The sequence below is a fragment of the Heptranchias perlo genome, chromosome 8, assembly GCF_035084215.1.
Source record: "Heptranchias perlo isolate sHepPer1 chromosome 8, sHepPer1.hap1, whole genome shotgun sequence".
NCBI classification, from domain to species: domain Eukaryota; kingdom Metazoa; phylum Chordata; class Chondrichthyes; order Hexanchiformes; family Hexanchidae; genus Heptranchias; species Heptranchias perlo.
The window spans coordinates 75,571,392-75,587,735 of record NC_090332.1 but is presented as its reverse complement, the minus strand read 5'-3'; the positions used below and the strand labels follow the sequence as shown (position 1 = coordinate 75,587,735).

At 45.3% G+C, this 16,344-nt stretch overlaps 1 protein-coding gene across 3 annotated transcripts in view; it reads right to left on the bottom strand.

Moving 5' to 3' along the window:
- Window positions 1-16,344, bottom strand: part of mthfd1l (methylenetetrahydrofolate dehydrogenase (NADP+ dependent) 1 like) — a 171,023-nt gene that overhangs the window by 140,242 nt on the left and 14,437 nt on the right. For all 3 annotated transcript variants that reach the window (XM_067989356.1, XM_067989354.1, XM_067989355.1), the window contains 6 exons: window positions 15,026-15,110; window positions 13,880-13,924; window positions 7,002-7,055; window positions 4,676-4,794; window positions 3,310-3,410; window positions 1,988-2,124 (listed from right to left, as the gene is read on the bottom strand). In XM_067989356.1, coding sequence (XP_067845457.1) covers window positions 1,988-2,124; window positions 3,310-3,410; window positions 4,676-4,794; window positions 7,002-7,055; window positions 13,880-13,891 — 423 coding nt within the window. In that variant the 5' untranslated portion in view covers window positions 13,892-13,924; window positions 15,026-15,110. The remainder of the gene's footprint in view (window positions 1-1,987; window positions 2,125-3,309; window positions 3,411-4,675; window positions 4,795-7,001; window positions 7,056-13,879; window positions 13,925-15,025; window positions 15,111-16,344) is intronic.

Below are 16,344 nucleotides of genomic sequence, written 5' to 3'. Positions count from 1 at the left end.
GCAACTAGGGATGGGCAATAAATGCCAGCAATTGTACTGCAGTAGCAAAGTGGCGTTCGACAGGTCAGAAATTATGCTGTACTCAAATACTCAATGTCTGAAGCTTCCATAATGGAAATGAGAATTGCACATTTCCTAAGTGCACCGCTGACAATGAATCTATTTAAGCATTCCTAGCAGAATATTTACTCAACTCATTTAAATTTCAATGTCGGAAATTGACGGAACACTGAAGGCAGCAATCTGCTGAGCACAGCCAAACATCCAGCCCTACTGACGAGAGGCACTCGGTGAAATAAGAACTGCAGCACCCAACACGATACCTCCCGGGCCTTTGCATAGAATGTACAGCACAGAAACAGGCCATTTGGCCCAATAGGTCTGTGCCGGTGTTTATGCTCCACACGAGCCTCTTCCTACCTTACATCATCTCACCCTACCAGCATATCCTTCTATTCCTTTCTCCCTCATGTGCTTATCTAGCTTCCCCTTAATTGCATCTATGGCATTCATCTCAACTGCTCCTTGGTGGTAGCAAGTTCCACATTCTCACCACTCTCTGGGTAAAGAAGTTTCTCTTGAATTCCTTATTGGATTTATTAGTGACTATCTTAGATTCATGACCACCAGTTCTGGTCTCCTCTACAAATGGAAACATCTTCTCTACGTCTACCCTGTTAAACCCCTTCATAATTTTAAAGACCTCTATCAGGTCACCCCTCAGCCTTCTCTTTTCTAGAGAAAAGAGCCCCAGCCTGCTCAGTCCTTCCTGATAGTTATAACCTCTCAGTTCTGGTATCATCCTTGTAAATCTTTTTTGTACCTTCTCCAGTGCCTCGATATCCCTTTTGTAATATGGAGACCAGAGCTGTGCAATGTACTCCAAGTGTGGTATAACCAAGGTTCTATGCAAATTTAACATAACTTCTGCTTTTCAATTCTATTCCTCCAAAAAAAAAAATGAACCCCAGTGCTTTCTTTGCACGTTTTATGCAAAATCATCTCTCTCCCCCCACACCCCATAGACCCAAACATGGCTAAGCTGATGGAATTCTTAGTAACCACAGCCTGATGATCCATCACACTAAGGAGGAACCCACCCAGCAACCTGGTCATTATGGGCCGAGATATTACAGAAAACAGCCCGGCCTGAGGGGGACTAAAAACACAAATCATGAGAAATTCTCCCCAGTCATGACCTCCTGCCAGCGCCTGTCTCTCAAATACCAAAGTGCAAGACGCAACATGCTGCACCACACCAGGATGCAGTACTTGCAGGATGATAAAAGTACTGCAGCACAATCACAAGGCACTGATTCTCCCAGCAAAAGCAGCAGTCCCCACCAACATCACTCAGCACAACCAGGCCCCAGTGTCACCTGCAAAGCCAGCCTGCAAAGATTCATTGCCTATCACACTAAATTGCGAATGAATGTACAATAACCAATTGCAATTCTATGCCCAATACAAGAAGGCATCGTGACTGTAAGCCTCCTTGCAGGTTAGCTCAGCGCAGTAACTAGGAAACAATCTTTCACCATTTATCCGTAGAATTTCGAAACACTCGAACATAATAATGGGTTATTATCTCTTGAGATACTGAGGAAATCTTTCTCTCACTTCATCTGGTGTTTGAACCTCTAAATTTCCCTTTTATATTTCCTTTCATTAATTTTTTTTTCAAAATTATATCTGTTTTTCTTGTACAGTATTTCTGAAACTCAACTCAAAAAATAACTTTCACAAAATGGCAACAAATAACAACTTGAGAAATATTTTTCACACAGTGAATTTTTTTTCCTCCCACTTGATTTAGCCAATTCCTCAAGGATTTTGGCTAACACTGACTTTACATTCTTGATATCAATAGGATTCATAGATTAATACAAGCCTCAGTAATATGGTTCATTCAACACTGAACAACATTGAATTTTATGCTGTTGGTTCCTACTTTCGATATCCTGCTGGATTGGATCAGGGCTCTTACCAGTTCCACGATGTTTGCGTTCTGCCACTGGCAGCTCACAGCTATCATCCCTTCCATCTGTAAAAGTTTCTGCAGGGCAGCTTCCTGTGAACCATTCTCTCCTACAATCAAAACCTTCCGTCCGAGAGCGCACAGAGCTGGAAGACAGGTGGAATATAAAAGATCAATCCTGTGCAACTAGTGCATGCACAGTCACAACAACTGAATGCTAGCAGAACATTTTAATAGCGACCGGTGACAGATCATATAAAATAAACGTGCTCACAATGTAACAGGGTGGAGACAGAGCACCATAGAATGGGCATTAGTAGAAGGCACAATAAGTGAGCACTTTGCTTCATTAAAAGGAGGTACCAAAATGTACATTTGTTAAGAGGTATCGTAGTGGGACCTTGAAAATTGACTGCTGACTTTCCTACATTACAACAGTGACTACATTTCAAAAGTACTTCATTGGCTGTAAACCGCTTTGGGACGTCCCAAGGTCATGAAAGGTGCCATATAAATGAGAGTCGTTTCTCTCTTTCAATTTTGGTTCCATGAAGGAAAAAAAAATTATTTACACTACAAATCAAAATGGGTCATCAGGAATTTTCATTCTCAGATCAAGTTAAGGCAAAGTCACCATTGAACAGGACAAGGTGCAGGTGTGATTCCTGCTCTACTCAAGAGGCCAGGGCAGCTCCCTGAAGAGGGGAGGGGGCTTACCCCGTGCAGTGTCTGGTACCTCCAAGCAGGCAACTACAGGGGGTATTTAACTACAGCCTGTGAACCAACCTCTCGGCCACCAGCAAAACAAAAAAAAGGGACAAAGTACAAAGGGGGAAAAAATCCACTGTAGAAATATAAGGAAAAGACCTTGGATTTCACGTATTCCCATAAAGCAGAAAAACTGAGCCCACAACCCTGTTATAATTATACGGAACAGAAGGAGGCCATTCGGCCCATTGTGCCTGTTCCAGCTCTTTGAAAGTGCTATCCAATTAGTACCACTCCCCTCCTCTTTCCCCATAGTCCTGCAAATTTTTCCTACTATACAGAAGCTGGGAACCAGCACAATGATACAGGATTCTCAGAATACGACCTAACCAAGCGGTAGTATAAAGACAAGGTTCAACGAGCACTCCATCTCAGTTCCCCACAGTGACAACACCATCACCACTTAGTACTCAAAACTTTAACAGGGACAGAACTGGATAAGAAACCAAATCGGAATTCTTCGCAATGATTTTGTGCTAGTGTTGAGCAAACTGGGATGAAGTAGAGATCGGCAGCATATTTAAGGAGTGGCAAGATCCTAGCACTTTTCTTGCAGTCCTCACCTGCTTGCTCCAGTAGTTCCATCACTGCACTTGCTGCCGGGGGCACAAAGCACTCACTCAAATTCCCACGAACAAATCTTCCTAAATTAACGTCAGTGATTCTGAGGGGGAGCGGAAGGGGAAAATGGACACATTAATCATTTTTAATAAATTACAAACCAGAGACCTGTTAGTACAGTCAGCTGCTACAGTGAACCCATTACTATGTGCAACGAGAGAGTCTAACCACTTGCACTTAAAATTCAATGGCATTACCATCGTCGAGTCCCCCACCATCAAAATCCTGGGGTTCGCCATTGACCAGAAACTCATCTAGACCAGACGCATAAAATGCCATGGCTACTAGAGCAGGTCAGAGGCTGGTTATTCTGCCACAAGTGACTCACCTCCTGACTCCCCAAAGTCTCTCCACCACCTACAAGGCACAGGTCAGGGGTGTGATGGAATACTCTCCACTTGCCTGGATGGGTGCAGCTCCCAAGAACACTGGAGAAGCTTGACACCACCCAGGACAAAAGCAGTCCACTTGATCGGCACCCCATCCACCATCTTAAACATTCACTCCCTCCACCACCGGCGCACTGTGGCTGCAGTGTGTACCCTCCACAGGATCGCTGGATCAAAACCTTGGAACTCTCTACTTAACAGTATTGTGGGAGCACCTTCACCACATGGACTGCAGTGGTTCAAGAAGGCAGCTCACCACCAACATCTTCTCAGGGCAACTAGGGATGAGCAATAAATGCCGGTCATGCCATCGACGCCCACATCCCGATAATGAATTTTTAAAAAAAGTCTGCATACCACTCCCGACTGTATGAGATAGTGAACTTTCATGAGGGTAACTTACAAGCCTTCATCATCTCCAGACCCGATTACTCCAATGCTCCCGCTGCCGGCCTCCCATCCTCCACCCTCCATAACCTTCAGCTCATCCAAAACTCTGCTGCCCGTATCCTAATTCGCACCAAGTCCCATTCACCCATCACCCCTGTGCTCGCTGACGTACATTGGTTACCAGTCCACCAATGCCTCAATTTTAAAATTCTTATCCTTGTGTTCAAATTCCTCCATGGCCTCATCCCGCCCTATCTCCATAACCTCCTCCAACCCTACAATCCTCAGAGAACAATGCGTTCTTCCAATGCTGGCCTTTTGTACATGCCCCACTCCCTTCTCCCATCATTGGTGGCTGCACCTTCAGCCATCTAGGCCTCATGATCTGTAATTTAACATTCACACCTGTGTTTAAATTCCACCCCACCCACCACCACCTTGCCTCTCACAGCGAATGAGAGTCTCTCGTCAGGTGACTCGAAGTCCTGAGCGGAGAAGGCTCATCTGCTAAAGGAGAGAGAACACTTACCCATCAACATCCTTCTCAGGCATCACTGCGTTCATCGCTGCGTTGCTCACAAGACTGCGGGGAAGAACCAAGCCGCGGATTCTGGGGTCTTCATTTAGCTTTGCGATCTCATCTACAAGCTGATCCACCAAAAAAAATATATAATTACAACAACTTGCATTTATATAGTGCCTTTAACGTAGTAAAACGTCCCAAAGCACTTCACAGGTGCATTATCAAACAAAATTTGACACCAAGCCAAGTAAGGAGATATTAGGATAAGAGGTAGGCTTTAAGGAGTGTCTTAAAGGAGGTAGAGGAGAGAGAAGTAGCGAGGCAGAGAGGTTAGGGAGAGAATTCCAGAGTTTAGGACCTAGACGGCTGAAGGCACGGCCGCCAATGGCGGGGTGAAGGGAGTGGGGGATGCACAAGAAGCCAGAGTTGGAGGAATGCAGAGATCTCGGAGGGTTGTAGGACTGGAGGAGCGAGGCCATGGAGGGATTTGAACACGAGGTTGAGAATTTTAAAATCAAGTCGTTGCCAGACCAGGAGCCAATGTAGATCAGCGAGCAAATGGGTGATGGTTGAACGGGACTTGGTGCGAGTTAGGATGCGGGCAGCAGAGCTTTGGATGATCTCAAGTTTATGGAGGTTGGAAGATGGGAGGCCAGCCAGGAGAGATTTGGAATAGTCAAGTCTATTAGTTTCTAAAACATTTGCAGTGGGTAATCTCCAACTCAAAAAGAGACTTTACAAAGTAGCTTTTCTACTAATCTAGAGGAATAGAATTCAAAAACAGAGAAGTTATGTTAAACTTGTATTGACTTTGGTTACATCACACGAAGTACCGCACGGAGTTCTGGTCTCTCTATTACAAAAACAGATATAGAGGCACCGGAGAAGGCCCAAAAAAGATTTGCAAGGATGATACCAGAACAGACGTAGAGAAAATGTTTCCACTTGTGGGGCAGTCCAAAACCTGCGGCCATAAATAAGATAGTCGCTAATAAATTCAATAAGGAATTCAGGACCAGAGTGGAGAGAAAGAGGAACTCGCTACCACATTGAGTAGTTGAGGTGAATAGCATTGATGTATTTAAGGGGAAGTTAGACAAGTACATGAGGGAGAAAGGAAGAGAAGGAAATGCTGATAGGATGAGATGAAGTAAGGTGGGAGGAGGCGCGTGTGGAGCATGAACACCGGCAAAGACCTATTGGACCAAATGGCCTGTTTCTCTGCTGTAAATATTATGCAATTCCACACAACCAGCACCAGGCCTGAATGAGAATGGGGGTAAAGTTATCTTTTATTACCAGGCAATAACGAATCAACCGCCCATTTTACACCCCACATGATTTTCTTTCCCACGGACTTCCAGCAGGGTTTAAAATGGGTGACTAATTTAAAGTCAAAATTAACCCCAATGAATGGGAGGGTATGCAGGATTTTTTTTTTGACCAAGGCAGTTCAATTTCCTCATCCATTCAATCCCCACAAGCAAACAGCAAGTGTAAGTAGAGCGTTTTCCACCCTCTCAGTGAAGTCACCTTGTTGTAGGGAGGTGCCAAACCAGCTCCTAACTAGGTAGAGCATGGTGCTCCAAATCTCTTCCCAGTAACACGCTCACATTGCTTCTGGTAGCAACATCAGGGTGGGGGATAGTCTGGAGCTTGGGTGGGGGGCTGCACTCATGGCTGAACAAGGGGTGCTAAGCACAAGACGCACATCTGGAGTACATAGGAACAGGAGTAGGCCATTCAGCCCCTCAAGCCTGTGCCGCCATTCATTTAAATCATGGCCGATCTGCACTTGAACTCCATTTACCCGCCCTTGTTCCATATCCCTTAATATCCTTACCCAACAAAAATCTATTAATCTCAGTCTTTAAAACTTCAACTGACCCTCAGAATCCACAGTACTGGAGGAGAGAGTGTTCCAGATTTCCACTACTCTTTGTATGAAAAAGCACTTCCTGATTTCACTCCTATATGGCCTGACTCTAATTTTAAGATTGTGCCCCCTTGTTCTCAATTCCCCAGAGGAAATAGTTTCTTCATGTCTTTTATCATTTTAAACATCTCGATCAGATCACCCCTCAACCTTCTAAACTCAAGGGAATATAAGCCAAGTTTATGAAACGTGTCCTCATAATTTAACCCTTTAAGCCCTAGTATCATTCTGGTAAATCAGTGCTGTATCCTGTGTAGAAAACATCACTTCATCATCACAAGCATCTCCCCACTGTGAAAAACAATAATAAGATTGATGTGGTAATAAACTCTAAAAAGCTTAAGCTTGTTTAAATCAGCAAGTAAAAACAAGGATTGTCAGAAAACTCAGGGTTACCTCCTCTGTATCAGTTCCTTCAGGCAGACAGATACGAACAACATGTAACCCAACCTAAGGAAAAAAAAGAGATCTGAAGACATTAGAACTTTCATCAAATAAACAACAAACTGCATTTATATAGCGCCATTAATGCAGTAAAACATCCCAAAGCGTGTCACAGGAGCGTTATCAGACAAAAATTTGATACTGAGCCACATAAGCAGATATTAGAACAGATGACCGTAAGTTTGGTCAGAGGTAGGTTTGAAGGATACAGGGAAAGAGCGGGACTAAAGTGGGATTAATTGGAAAGCTCTTTCAAAGAGCTGGCACAGGCATGATGGACTGAATGATTCTATGCATCACAGCAGGAGAGGCATCCAAGAACAGGTCACTAATACCATTAGCCCAGCACTCCATGCTCGTAAAGAAAGCAAACCCAATGTTGGACAGTACATCAAAGGGCAAGAACACAAGCAGAGACAAACACAAGACAACATATCATAGCTTGTCCTTCTGGTGTTTCAACTTACTCAGCCTAACATCCAACTCCATCTTAAATTCCCCTACCTCGCCCGGGAGATTATTGGCCTTCGAGTAAAAAGATTTTTCTACAAACAAATCTAATACTTTATAAAGTTATCCACTTAGCCTTAGGCCAAGTGTCAGCCTTGGCTGTTGGTAGCACTCTCGCCTCAGTCAGAAGGTTGTGGGTTTGAGCCCCGCTCCAGAGATTTGAGCTCAAAATCTAGGCTGACATTCCAGGGTAGTACTGAGGGAGCACTGCACTGTCTGAGGTGCCGGCTTTTGGATGAGACGTTAAAATGAGGCCCCATCTGCCTGTTCAGGTTGATGTAAACATCCCATTGCACTATTTCAAAGAGCAGGGGCATTCTCCCAGTGCACTGACCAACATTTATACCTCAAACACTGCCAAAGAGAGATTAACTGGTCATTAACACATTGCTGTTTGTGGGACCTTGCTGTTTGCAAATTGGCTGCCACATTTCCTACATTACAACAGTGACTACACTTCAAAAAGTACTTAATTGGCAGTAAAGCGCTTTGGGACATCCTGAGGTCGTGAAAGGCACTATATAAATGCAAGTTCTTTCTTTTTATCACCTGTGTAGAGCTTTCCTAATCACTGCCTTTACACTTGTTGCTCTTCTCTGCATTCATGACCCTTTCAAAGTGTGCTGACCAGAGTTATAACATAGGAACAGGAGTAGGCCATTCAGCCCATCAAGCCTTTTCCGGCATTCAATTAGACCATGGTAGATCTGTACCTCAACTCCATTTACCCACCCTAGCTCCATATCCCTGGATGCCCTTACCCAACAAAAATCAATCTCAGTATTGAAAGCTGTAATTGACCCCCAGCCTCAACAGCTTTTTGGAGGAGAGAGTTCCAGATTTCAACTACCCCTTGTTCAGAAAAAGTGCTTCCTGATTTCACTCCTGAAAGGTTTGGCTCTAATTTTATTATTCCCTCTTGTTCTTGATTCCCCCACCAGAGGAAATAGATTCTGTGTATCTACCCTATCAAATGTTTTTAACCTTCTAAACTCAAGGGAATACAACCTATGTTAATGCAATTTGTCTTCATAATTTAACCCTCTGAGCCCCAGTATCATTCTGGTGAACCTGCATTGCACCCCCTCCAAGGCCAGTATATCTTCACTGCATCCCAAGACCGTTAGCTTGTCTCCACATTTTCCTGCATTTCTTCCAGCGAATCCCGTTCCCCTTTTCACTGTTGGTTTTATATAGGATGATTTCTGCCTTGTCTCCATTTTAATTTCTCAGCTCACCCACTTTGGAAATTGCTCGTTCACTTTCACTCATTTCTCTCCGATATACACTTGTCTCGCGTATCAATGTTATCGTTTTAAAAGTTTTCCATTCTTTCCCCCAACCACCGACCTGATCCTACTGTCTCAGCTCAACACCTGAGTTTTATTTCTAGTTCACCTCCCACTCCCCCTCATCCCACCAACGTTTACCTTCCCTGAAATCAGATACTTATGTCCTGACATCGATTTCCAAACAATCTCAAATCTTGTAACGGTCACTTGTAACTCACCAAGTCCCGTGACTTCCAATCTGTTCACGCCATCTAGTGAAAAGTCAAATCTAGATCCGAGTTTTCCCCCTACTGCGGCCCATGACACACTAAGGTAGAACTCCTGAACAGCAAGGTTTATGCAGAAATGCCTAACTCTGTAGTGCTACATTCCCACGTGGGCTATTTTTACACAGACGCTAACCTACTTATTTTTAAACATCTACACAGCACGAAGGCTTGAAAATTTGAGTCTTTTATCATTAAAACAGTGCAGTTTATGGCACAATATGACAGAAGTTAAAATGATGAAAGGATGCGACAGGGTAGATAGGAGACTGTTTCCAGTGGTTGAGGGGTCAAGAACAAGGGGCCAGAGATACAAGATTAAACGTCAGAGATTTAGAACAGAGGGCAGGAGAAACTTCTTCACACACAGAGTTGTGAGGCTGTAGAATTCACTTCCAGAGATAGAGTTTGAGGCAGAAACTAGGTCAACATTCAACATTAGATTGGATAGGTGGATAAAGGAAAAGGGGATGAAACGATATGGAAACAAGGCGGGTTTATATGATTAGGACTGAGTGCTCATGTGGAGGGCAAACACCAACACAGGCCATTTGGCCCAACCAGTCCATTTCCATGTTGTAAATTCTATGTATCTATGTTTAACAACAGCACACGCAAAAGTAGGAGCACGTTAGCATACATTGATAAAGCTCCTATTATGTAAAGAATGCTTTACGGCCCTTTGTAACCGAACGAATCCTCATCTGTAAATCCCTCCATGGTGTTGCACCCATTTCTACTATCACTCCCAGCCCGATACTCTCCACCTCCACCTCCCCCTTATACACTCCATTCCTCAACTCTGATCTTTTGTGCTTCAGCCCACCCTTCACTCCATCACTTCAGCTGCCTCAGTCCTACTTCCTGGAACTCCCTACTTAAACCCGTCTGCCTCTAGAGAGATGATCCAGTCATTTATCTCATTGCTGTGTGTGTGTAAATCGGCTGCCGCATTTCCTACATTACAACATTAACTGCACTTCAAAAGTACTTCATTGACTGTAAAGCGCTTTGGGACATCCTGAGGTTGAGAAAGACTCTATCAATGCAAGTTCTTTATTTACAAGGCCCACATAGCACGCAGACCAGGTGTTAAAAGTCTTGAGAAGGTGTTTCAACCTCTGAAGTTGGGCAGGGCAGAAAAGGCTAGGGGTTGACTGAAGTAAAACTGATGCAAAATGGACAGGGTGCACGAGCTTTTTTTTTTATTTGTTCATGGGATGTGGGCGTCGCTGGCGAGGCCGGCATTTATTGCCCATCTCGAATTGCCCTTGAGAAGGTGGTGGTGAGCCGCCTTCTTGAACCGCTGCAGTCCGTGTCCTGAAGGTTCTCCCACAGTGCCGTTAGGAAGGGAGTTCCAGGATTTTGACCCAGCGACGATGAAGGAACGGTGATATATTTCCAAGTCGGGATGGTGTGTGACTTGGAGGGGAACGTGCAGGTGGTGTTGTTCCCATGTACCTGCTGCCCTTGTCCTTGTCCTTCTAGGTGGTAGAGGTCGCGGGTTTGGGAGGTGCTGTCGAAGAAGCCTTGGCGAGTTGCTGCAGTGCATCCTGCGGATGGTACACACTGCAGCCACTGTGCGCCGGTGGTGAAGGGAGTGAATGTTTAGGATGGTGGATGGGGTGCCAATCAAGCGGGCTGCTTTGTCCTGGATGGTGTCGAGCTTCGAGTGTTGCTGGAGCTGCACTCATCCAGGCAAGTGGAGAGTATTCCATCACACTCCTGACTTGTGCCTTGTAGACAGTGGAAAGGCTTTGGGGAGTCAGGAGGTGAGTCACTCGCCGCAGAATACCCAGCCTCTGACCTGCTCTTGTAGCCACAGTATTTATATGGCTGGTCCAGTTAAGTTTCTGATCAATGGTGACCCCCAGGATGTTGGTGGGGGATTCGGTGACGATAATGCCATTGAATGTCAAGGGGAGGTGATTAGACTCTCTTGTTGGAGATTGTCATTGCCTGGCACAAATGTTACTTGCCACTTATTAGCCCAAGCCTGGATGTTGTCCAGGTCTTGCTGCATGCGGGCACAGACTGCTTCACTATCTGAGGGGTTGCGAATGCAACTGAACACTGTGTAATCATCAGCGAACATCCCCATTTCTGACCATATGATGGAGGGAAGGTCACTGATGAAGCAGCTGAAGATGGTTGGGCCTAGGACACTGCCCTGAGGAACTCCTGCAGCAATGTCTTGGGGCTGAGATGATTGGCCTCCAACAACCACTACCATCTTCCTTTGTGCTAGGTATGACTCCAGCCACTGGGGAGTTTTCCACCTGATTCCCATTGAATTCAATTTTACTAGGGCTCCTTGGTGCCACACTCGGTCAAATGCTGCCTTGATGTCAAGGGCAGTCACTCTCACCTCACCTCTGGAATTCAGCTCTTTTGTCCATGTTTGGACCAAGGCTGTAATGAGGTCTGGTGCAGAGTGGTCCTGGCGGAACCCAAACTGAGCATCAGTGAGCAGGTTATTGGTGAGTAAGTGCCGCTTGATAGCACTGTCGACGACACCTTCCATCACTTTGTTGATGATTGAGAGTAGACTGATTGGGTGTTAATTGGCTGGATTGGATTTGTCATGCTTTTTGTGGACAGGACGTACCTGGGCAATTTTCCACATGGTCGGGTAGATGCCAGTGTTGTAGCTGTACTGGAACAGCTTGGCTAGAGACGCAGCTAGTTCTGGAGCACAAGACTTCAGCACTACAGCCGGAATGTTGTTGGGGCCCATAGCCTTTTGCTGTGTCCAGTGCACTCAGCCGTTTCTTGATATCACGTGGAGTGAATCGAATTGGCTGAAGACTGGCTTCTGTGATGGTGGGGATATCGGGAGAAGGCAGAGATGGATCAGCCACTCGGCACTTCTGGCTGAAGATGGTTCCAAACGCTTCAGCCTTGTCTTTTGCACTCACATGCTGGACTCCGCCATCATTGAGGATGGGGATGTTTACAGAGCCTCCTCCTCCCGTTAGTTATTTAATTGTCCACCACCATTCTCGACTGGATGTGGCAGGACTGCAGAGCTTTGATCTGATCCGTTGGTTGTGGAATTGCTTAGCTCTGTCTAGAGCATGTTGCTTCCGCTGTTTAGCATGCATGTAGTCCTGAGTTGTAGCTTCACCACGTTGGCACCTCATTTTTAGGTACGCCTGGCGCTGCTCCTGCCATGCTCTTCTATACTCATTGAACCAGGGTTGATCCCCTGGCTTGTTGGTAATGGTAGAGTGAGGAATATGCCAGGCCATGAGGTTATAGATTGTGCTGGAATACAATTCTCCTGCTGCTGATGGCCCACCGCGCCTCATGGATGCCCAGTTTTAAGCTGCTAGATCTGTTCTGAATCTATCCCATTCAACACGGTGATAGTGCCACACAACACGTTGGATGGTGTCCTCAGTGCGAAGACAGGACTTTGTCTCCACGAGGACTGTGCGGTGGTCACTCCTACCAATACTGTCATGGACAGATGCATTTGCGACAGGTAGATTGGTGAGGACGAGTAAGTTTTTCCCTCGTGTTGGTTCGCTCACCACCTGCCACAGGCCCGTCTGGCAGCTATGTCCTTCAGGACTCGGCCAGCTCGGTCAGTAGTGGTGCTACCGAGCCACTCTTGGTGATGGACATTGAAGTCCCCCCACCCAGAGTACTTTCTGTGCCCTTGCTACCCTCAGTGCTTCCTCCAAGTGGTGTTCAACATGGAGGAGGACTGATTCATCAGCTGAGGGAGGGCAGTAGATGGTAATCAGCAGGAGGTTTCCTTGCCCAAGTTTGACCTGATTCCATGAGATTTCATGGGATCCAGACTCAATGTTGAGGACTCCCAGGGCCACTCCCTCCTGACTGTATATCATTGTACTGCCACCTCTGGTTGGTCTGTCCTGCCGGTGGGACAGGACATACCCAGGGATGGTGATGGAAGAGTCTGGGACGTTTGGTGACCAGGGACTGCTAATGCATCTCCAAGAAGTGAGGGGGGAAAAAGGAGAGTTACACTGTACACTAAGGGAGGGCTCCCGCCGAGAGGTGTCTGCTACAGTGGGCGTGGGAACAAATTAGAGGGGGTAAAAGCAATCTCCAAAACCCAGCATACAGGGACACAGATCAGCAAAATGGTTGACCTGAAGCAAACTGAAGTCATGCAAAGAGACAACTACCAGCCCCCAAGTAGGTGAACCACAAAGTGTACCCATATGTCCTACAAATCATTCTGTGCTGAAGTATCGGGGGCAGGCGGGGGAAGGAGCCAACAGAGAGGGGAGGGCGCAGGGGGGGAAGGGGCCAACAGAGAGAGGAGGGCGCAGGGGGGGGAAGGGGCCAACAGAGAGAGGAGGGCGCAGGGGGGGGAAGGGGCCAACAGAGAGGGAAGCAGGGGGCCACTTACACAATAAGTTGCCATGATCTGGAATGCACTGCCTGAAAGGGTGATAGAAGCAGATTCAACAGTAACTTTCAAAAGGGAATTGGATATATACTTGAAAGGGAAATATTTGCAGGGCTACGGGGAAAGAGCGGGGATGTGGGACAAATTGGATAGCTCTTTCAAAGAGCCGGCACAGGCATGATGGACTGAATGGCCTCCTTCTGTGCTGTATGATTCTATTACAGAGCTGTACTGATTAGATAATTCATTATTATTTCACTGATGCAAGGGGAAATCTAGTAAAATTAAGCTAAGTGATAAATTAATGTGTAAATGATTAACACCGACTGTTCAGGTACCATATTCACATTTTGAACCCAGTGGTAGAAAACTCACCTCTTCTGCCATGTTCTTGACCTCCAGCGTATCATCACCACTGACCTAAAGGGAAAATAATCGTCCTTTAAACAACCAGAAGAACATGGGAGTTGCAATGAAGTTTACTTTTAAACTTAGGGCCACTTTTCAGAAAACATGCAAGGCGAATCGACAAACAGAATTTTACTTTAAGGTTACAGAGCAGGCTGATGGAGCACTGGGGAGGTGATCAATCAGAGGTAATGAGTCAGTTGGTGGAAGCTGGCCCAGAGTATGGAGGAGGGGTACCAGACCAGTGACGAGGTTGCCTTTAACGCAGATGAAATGCAATCTGACTCCTCCGATAATACTGTCAATGCATTCTTTAACAATATTGCTGGTTTCACGTGTCACATGAACTGGTGACCTCTCCAAACCTTCCCTGAAACAGATTAAGCTGAACCCAGAGGAAATTTTATTCAGACACCATCCAGGTTGTTTTAATATAGCCACGTTATCACCCAGGGGCACCAGCAACTTCGCATAATGGTTATGTCGCTCGACTAGTAATCCAGAGAACATGATTTCAAATCCCACCGTGGGAGCTTCAGAATTTAAAAACTGTTTTAGAACCATAGTTTTTTTTTTAAATATGGAAATAAAAAGCAGGTATCAGTAAAAATTACAATGAAACTGACGGATTGTCGTAAAAACCCAACTGGTTCACTAATGTTCTTTCGGGAAGTACACCTCCCATCCTTACCCCGTCTGGCCTACATGTGACTCCAATCCTTTACCAACATGGATGACTCTTAACTGCCCTCTGAAGTAGCCTGGAAAGCTACTCAGTCAAGGACAACTAGGGACAGGCAATAAATGTCAGGCTTGTCAGCGACGTCCACATCCCGAGAATGAATAAATAAATACTGCCGGGTGCTCAATGTCAACGAGGACATGGGTCGCAGTGTGTGAAATAAACCACCATTGATAAAGAAGCTATAACAGGCACAGAACAGAGACTCCTGCAGCAGGCCCTTACCCTCACAGCCATACTATTCTTTCAGACAAGGATTCACATCAGAAGGGTAAGGGCCGGACAGGTTAAGGGTTGAATCCACTTTCTGACTGTTCACCAAAAATAAACCTAACAAAATAATTTGTGTACCTTGCATCTTGAAAACCCACCTGTACAATGGCCAATCCTGGATGAAAGCTAGGCTCACGTTTCTGCAAAGCTACAAGCTCTGCTTTACAATTCAGGATTATTTGCCTAGTGGGAGAATTCAACAGAAACGTTCAGTTAGTTGTAACAGTAACTGTAACTATAGTATGGTACAGCACAGAAGGAGGCCGTTCGGCCCATCGTGCCTGTTCCGGTTCTTTGAAAGAACCCATTCCCCTGCTCCTTCCCCGTAGCCCTGTAAATTTTTCCTTTCAAGTATTTATATAATTCTCTTTTGAAAGTTACTATTGAATCTGCTTCCACCACCCTTTCAGGCAGTGCATTCCAGACCATCATAACTCGCTGCGTAAATAAATGTTTCCTCATATCGCCTCCAGTTCTTTTGCCGATCACCTTAAATCTGTGTCCTCTGTTTAACGACACTTCTGCCACTGGAAACAGTTTCTCCCTATTCACTCTATCAAAACGTTTCATGATTCTGAACACCTCTATCAAATCTCCCCTTAACCTTCTCTGCTCTCAGGAGAACAATCCCAGCTTCTCCGGTCTCTCCACATAACAGAAATCCCTCATACCTGGCACCATTCTAGTAAATCTCTTCTGCACCCCAAGGTCTCGACATCCTTCCTAAAGTGTGGTGCCCAGAATTGAACACAATACTCCAGCTGAGGCCTAACCAGTGTTTTATAAAGGTTTAGTATAACTGCCTTGCTTTTAAACTCTTATGCCTATTAATAAAGCCAAGGATCCCATATGCTCTTTTTCTTTTTAAAAACAGCCTTCTCAACCTGTCCTGCCACCTTCAAAGATTTTTGTACATACACCCCCGGGTGTCTCTGTTCCTGCACTCCCTTAAAAATTGTACCCTTTAGTTTATATTGCCTCGCCTCATTCTTCTTATCAAAATGTATCACTTCACACTTCTCTGTGTTAAATTTCATCTGCCATGTGTCTGCCCACTTCACCTGTCTGTCTATGTCCTCCTTAAGTCTGTTACTATCCTCCACTTAGTTTACTACATTTCTGAGTTTCATGTCATCTGCAAACTTTGAAATTATACCCCGTATACCCAAGTCCAGGTCATTAATATATAATCAAAAAGAGCAGTGGTCCTAATACTGACCCCTGGGGAAACGCTACAGTATACTTCGCTCCAGTCTGAAAAGCAACCATTCACCACTACTCTCTGTTTTCTGTCCCCTAGCCAATTTTGTATCCACGTTGCCATCTCCATATAGAGAAACAAACATTACATCAGTAGTCTCATGCTCAATGCTCCTTTTATAAGTTGTATTACTTTCCTTTGGATCAGTTTACAATG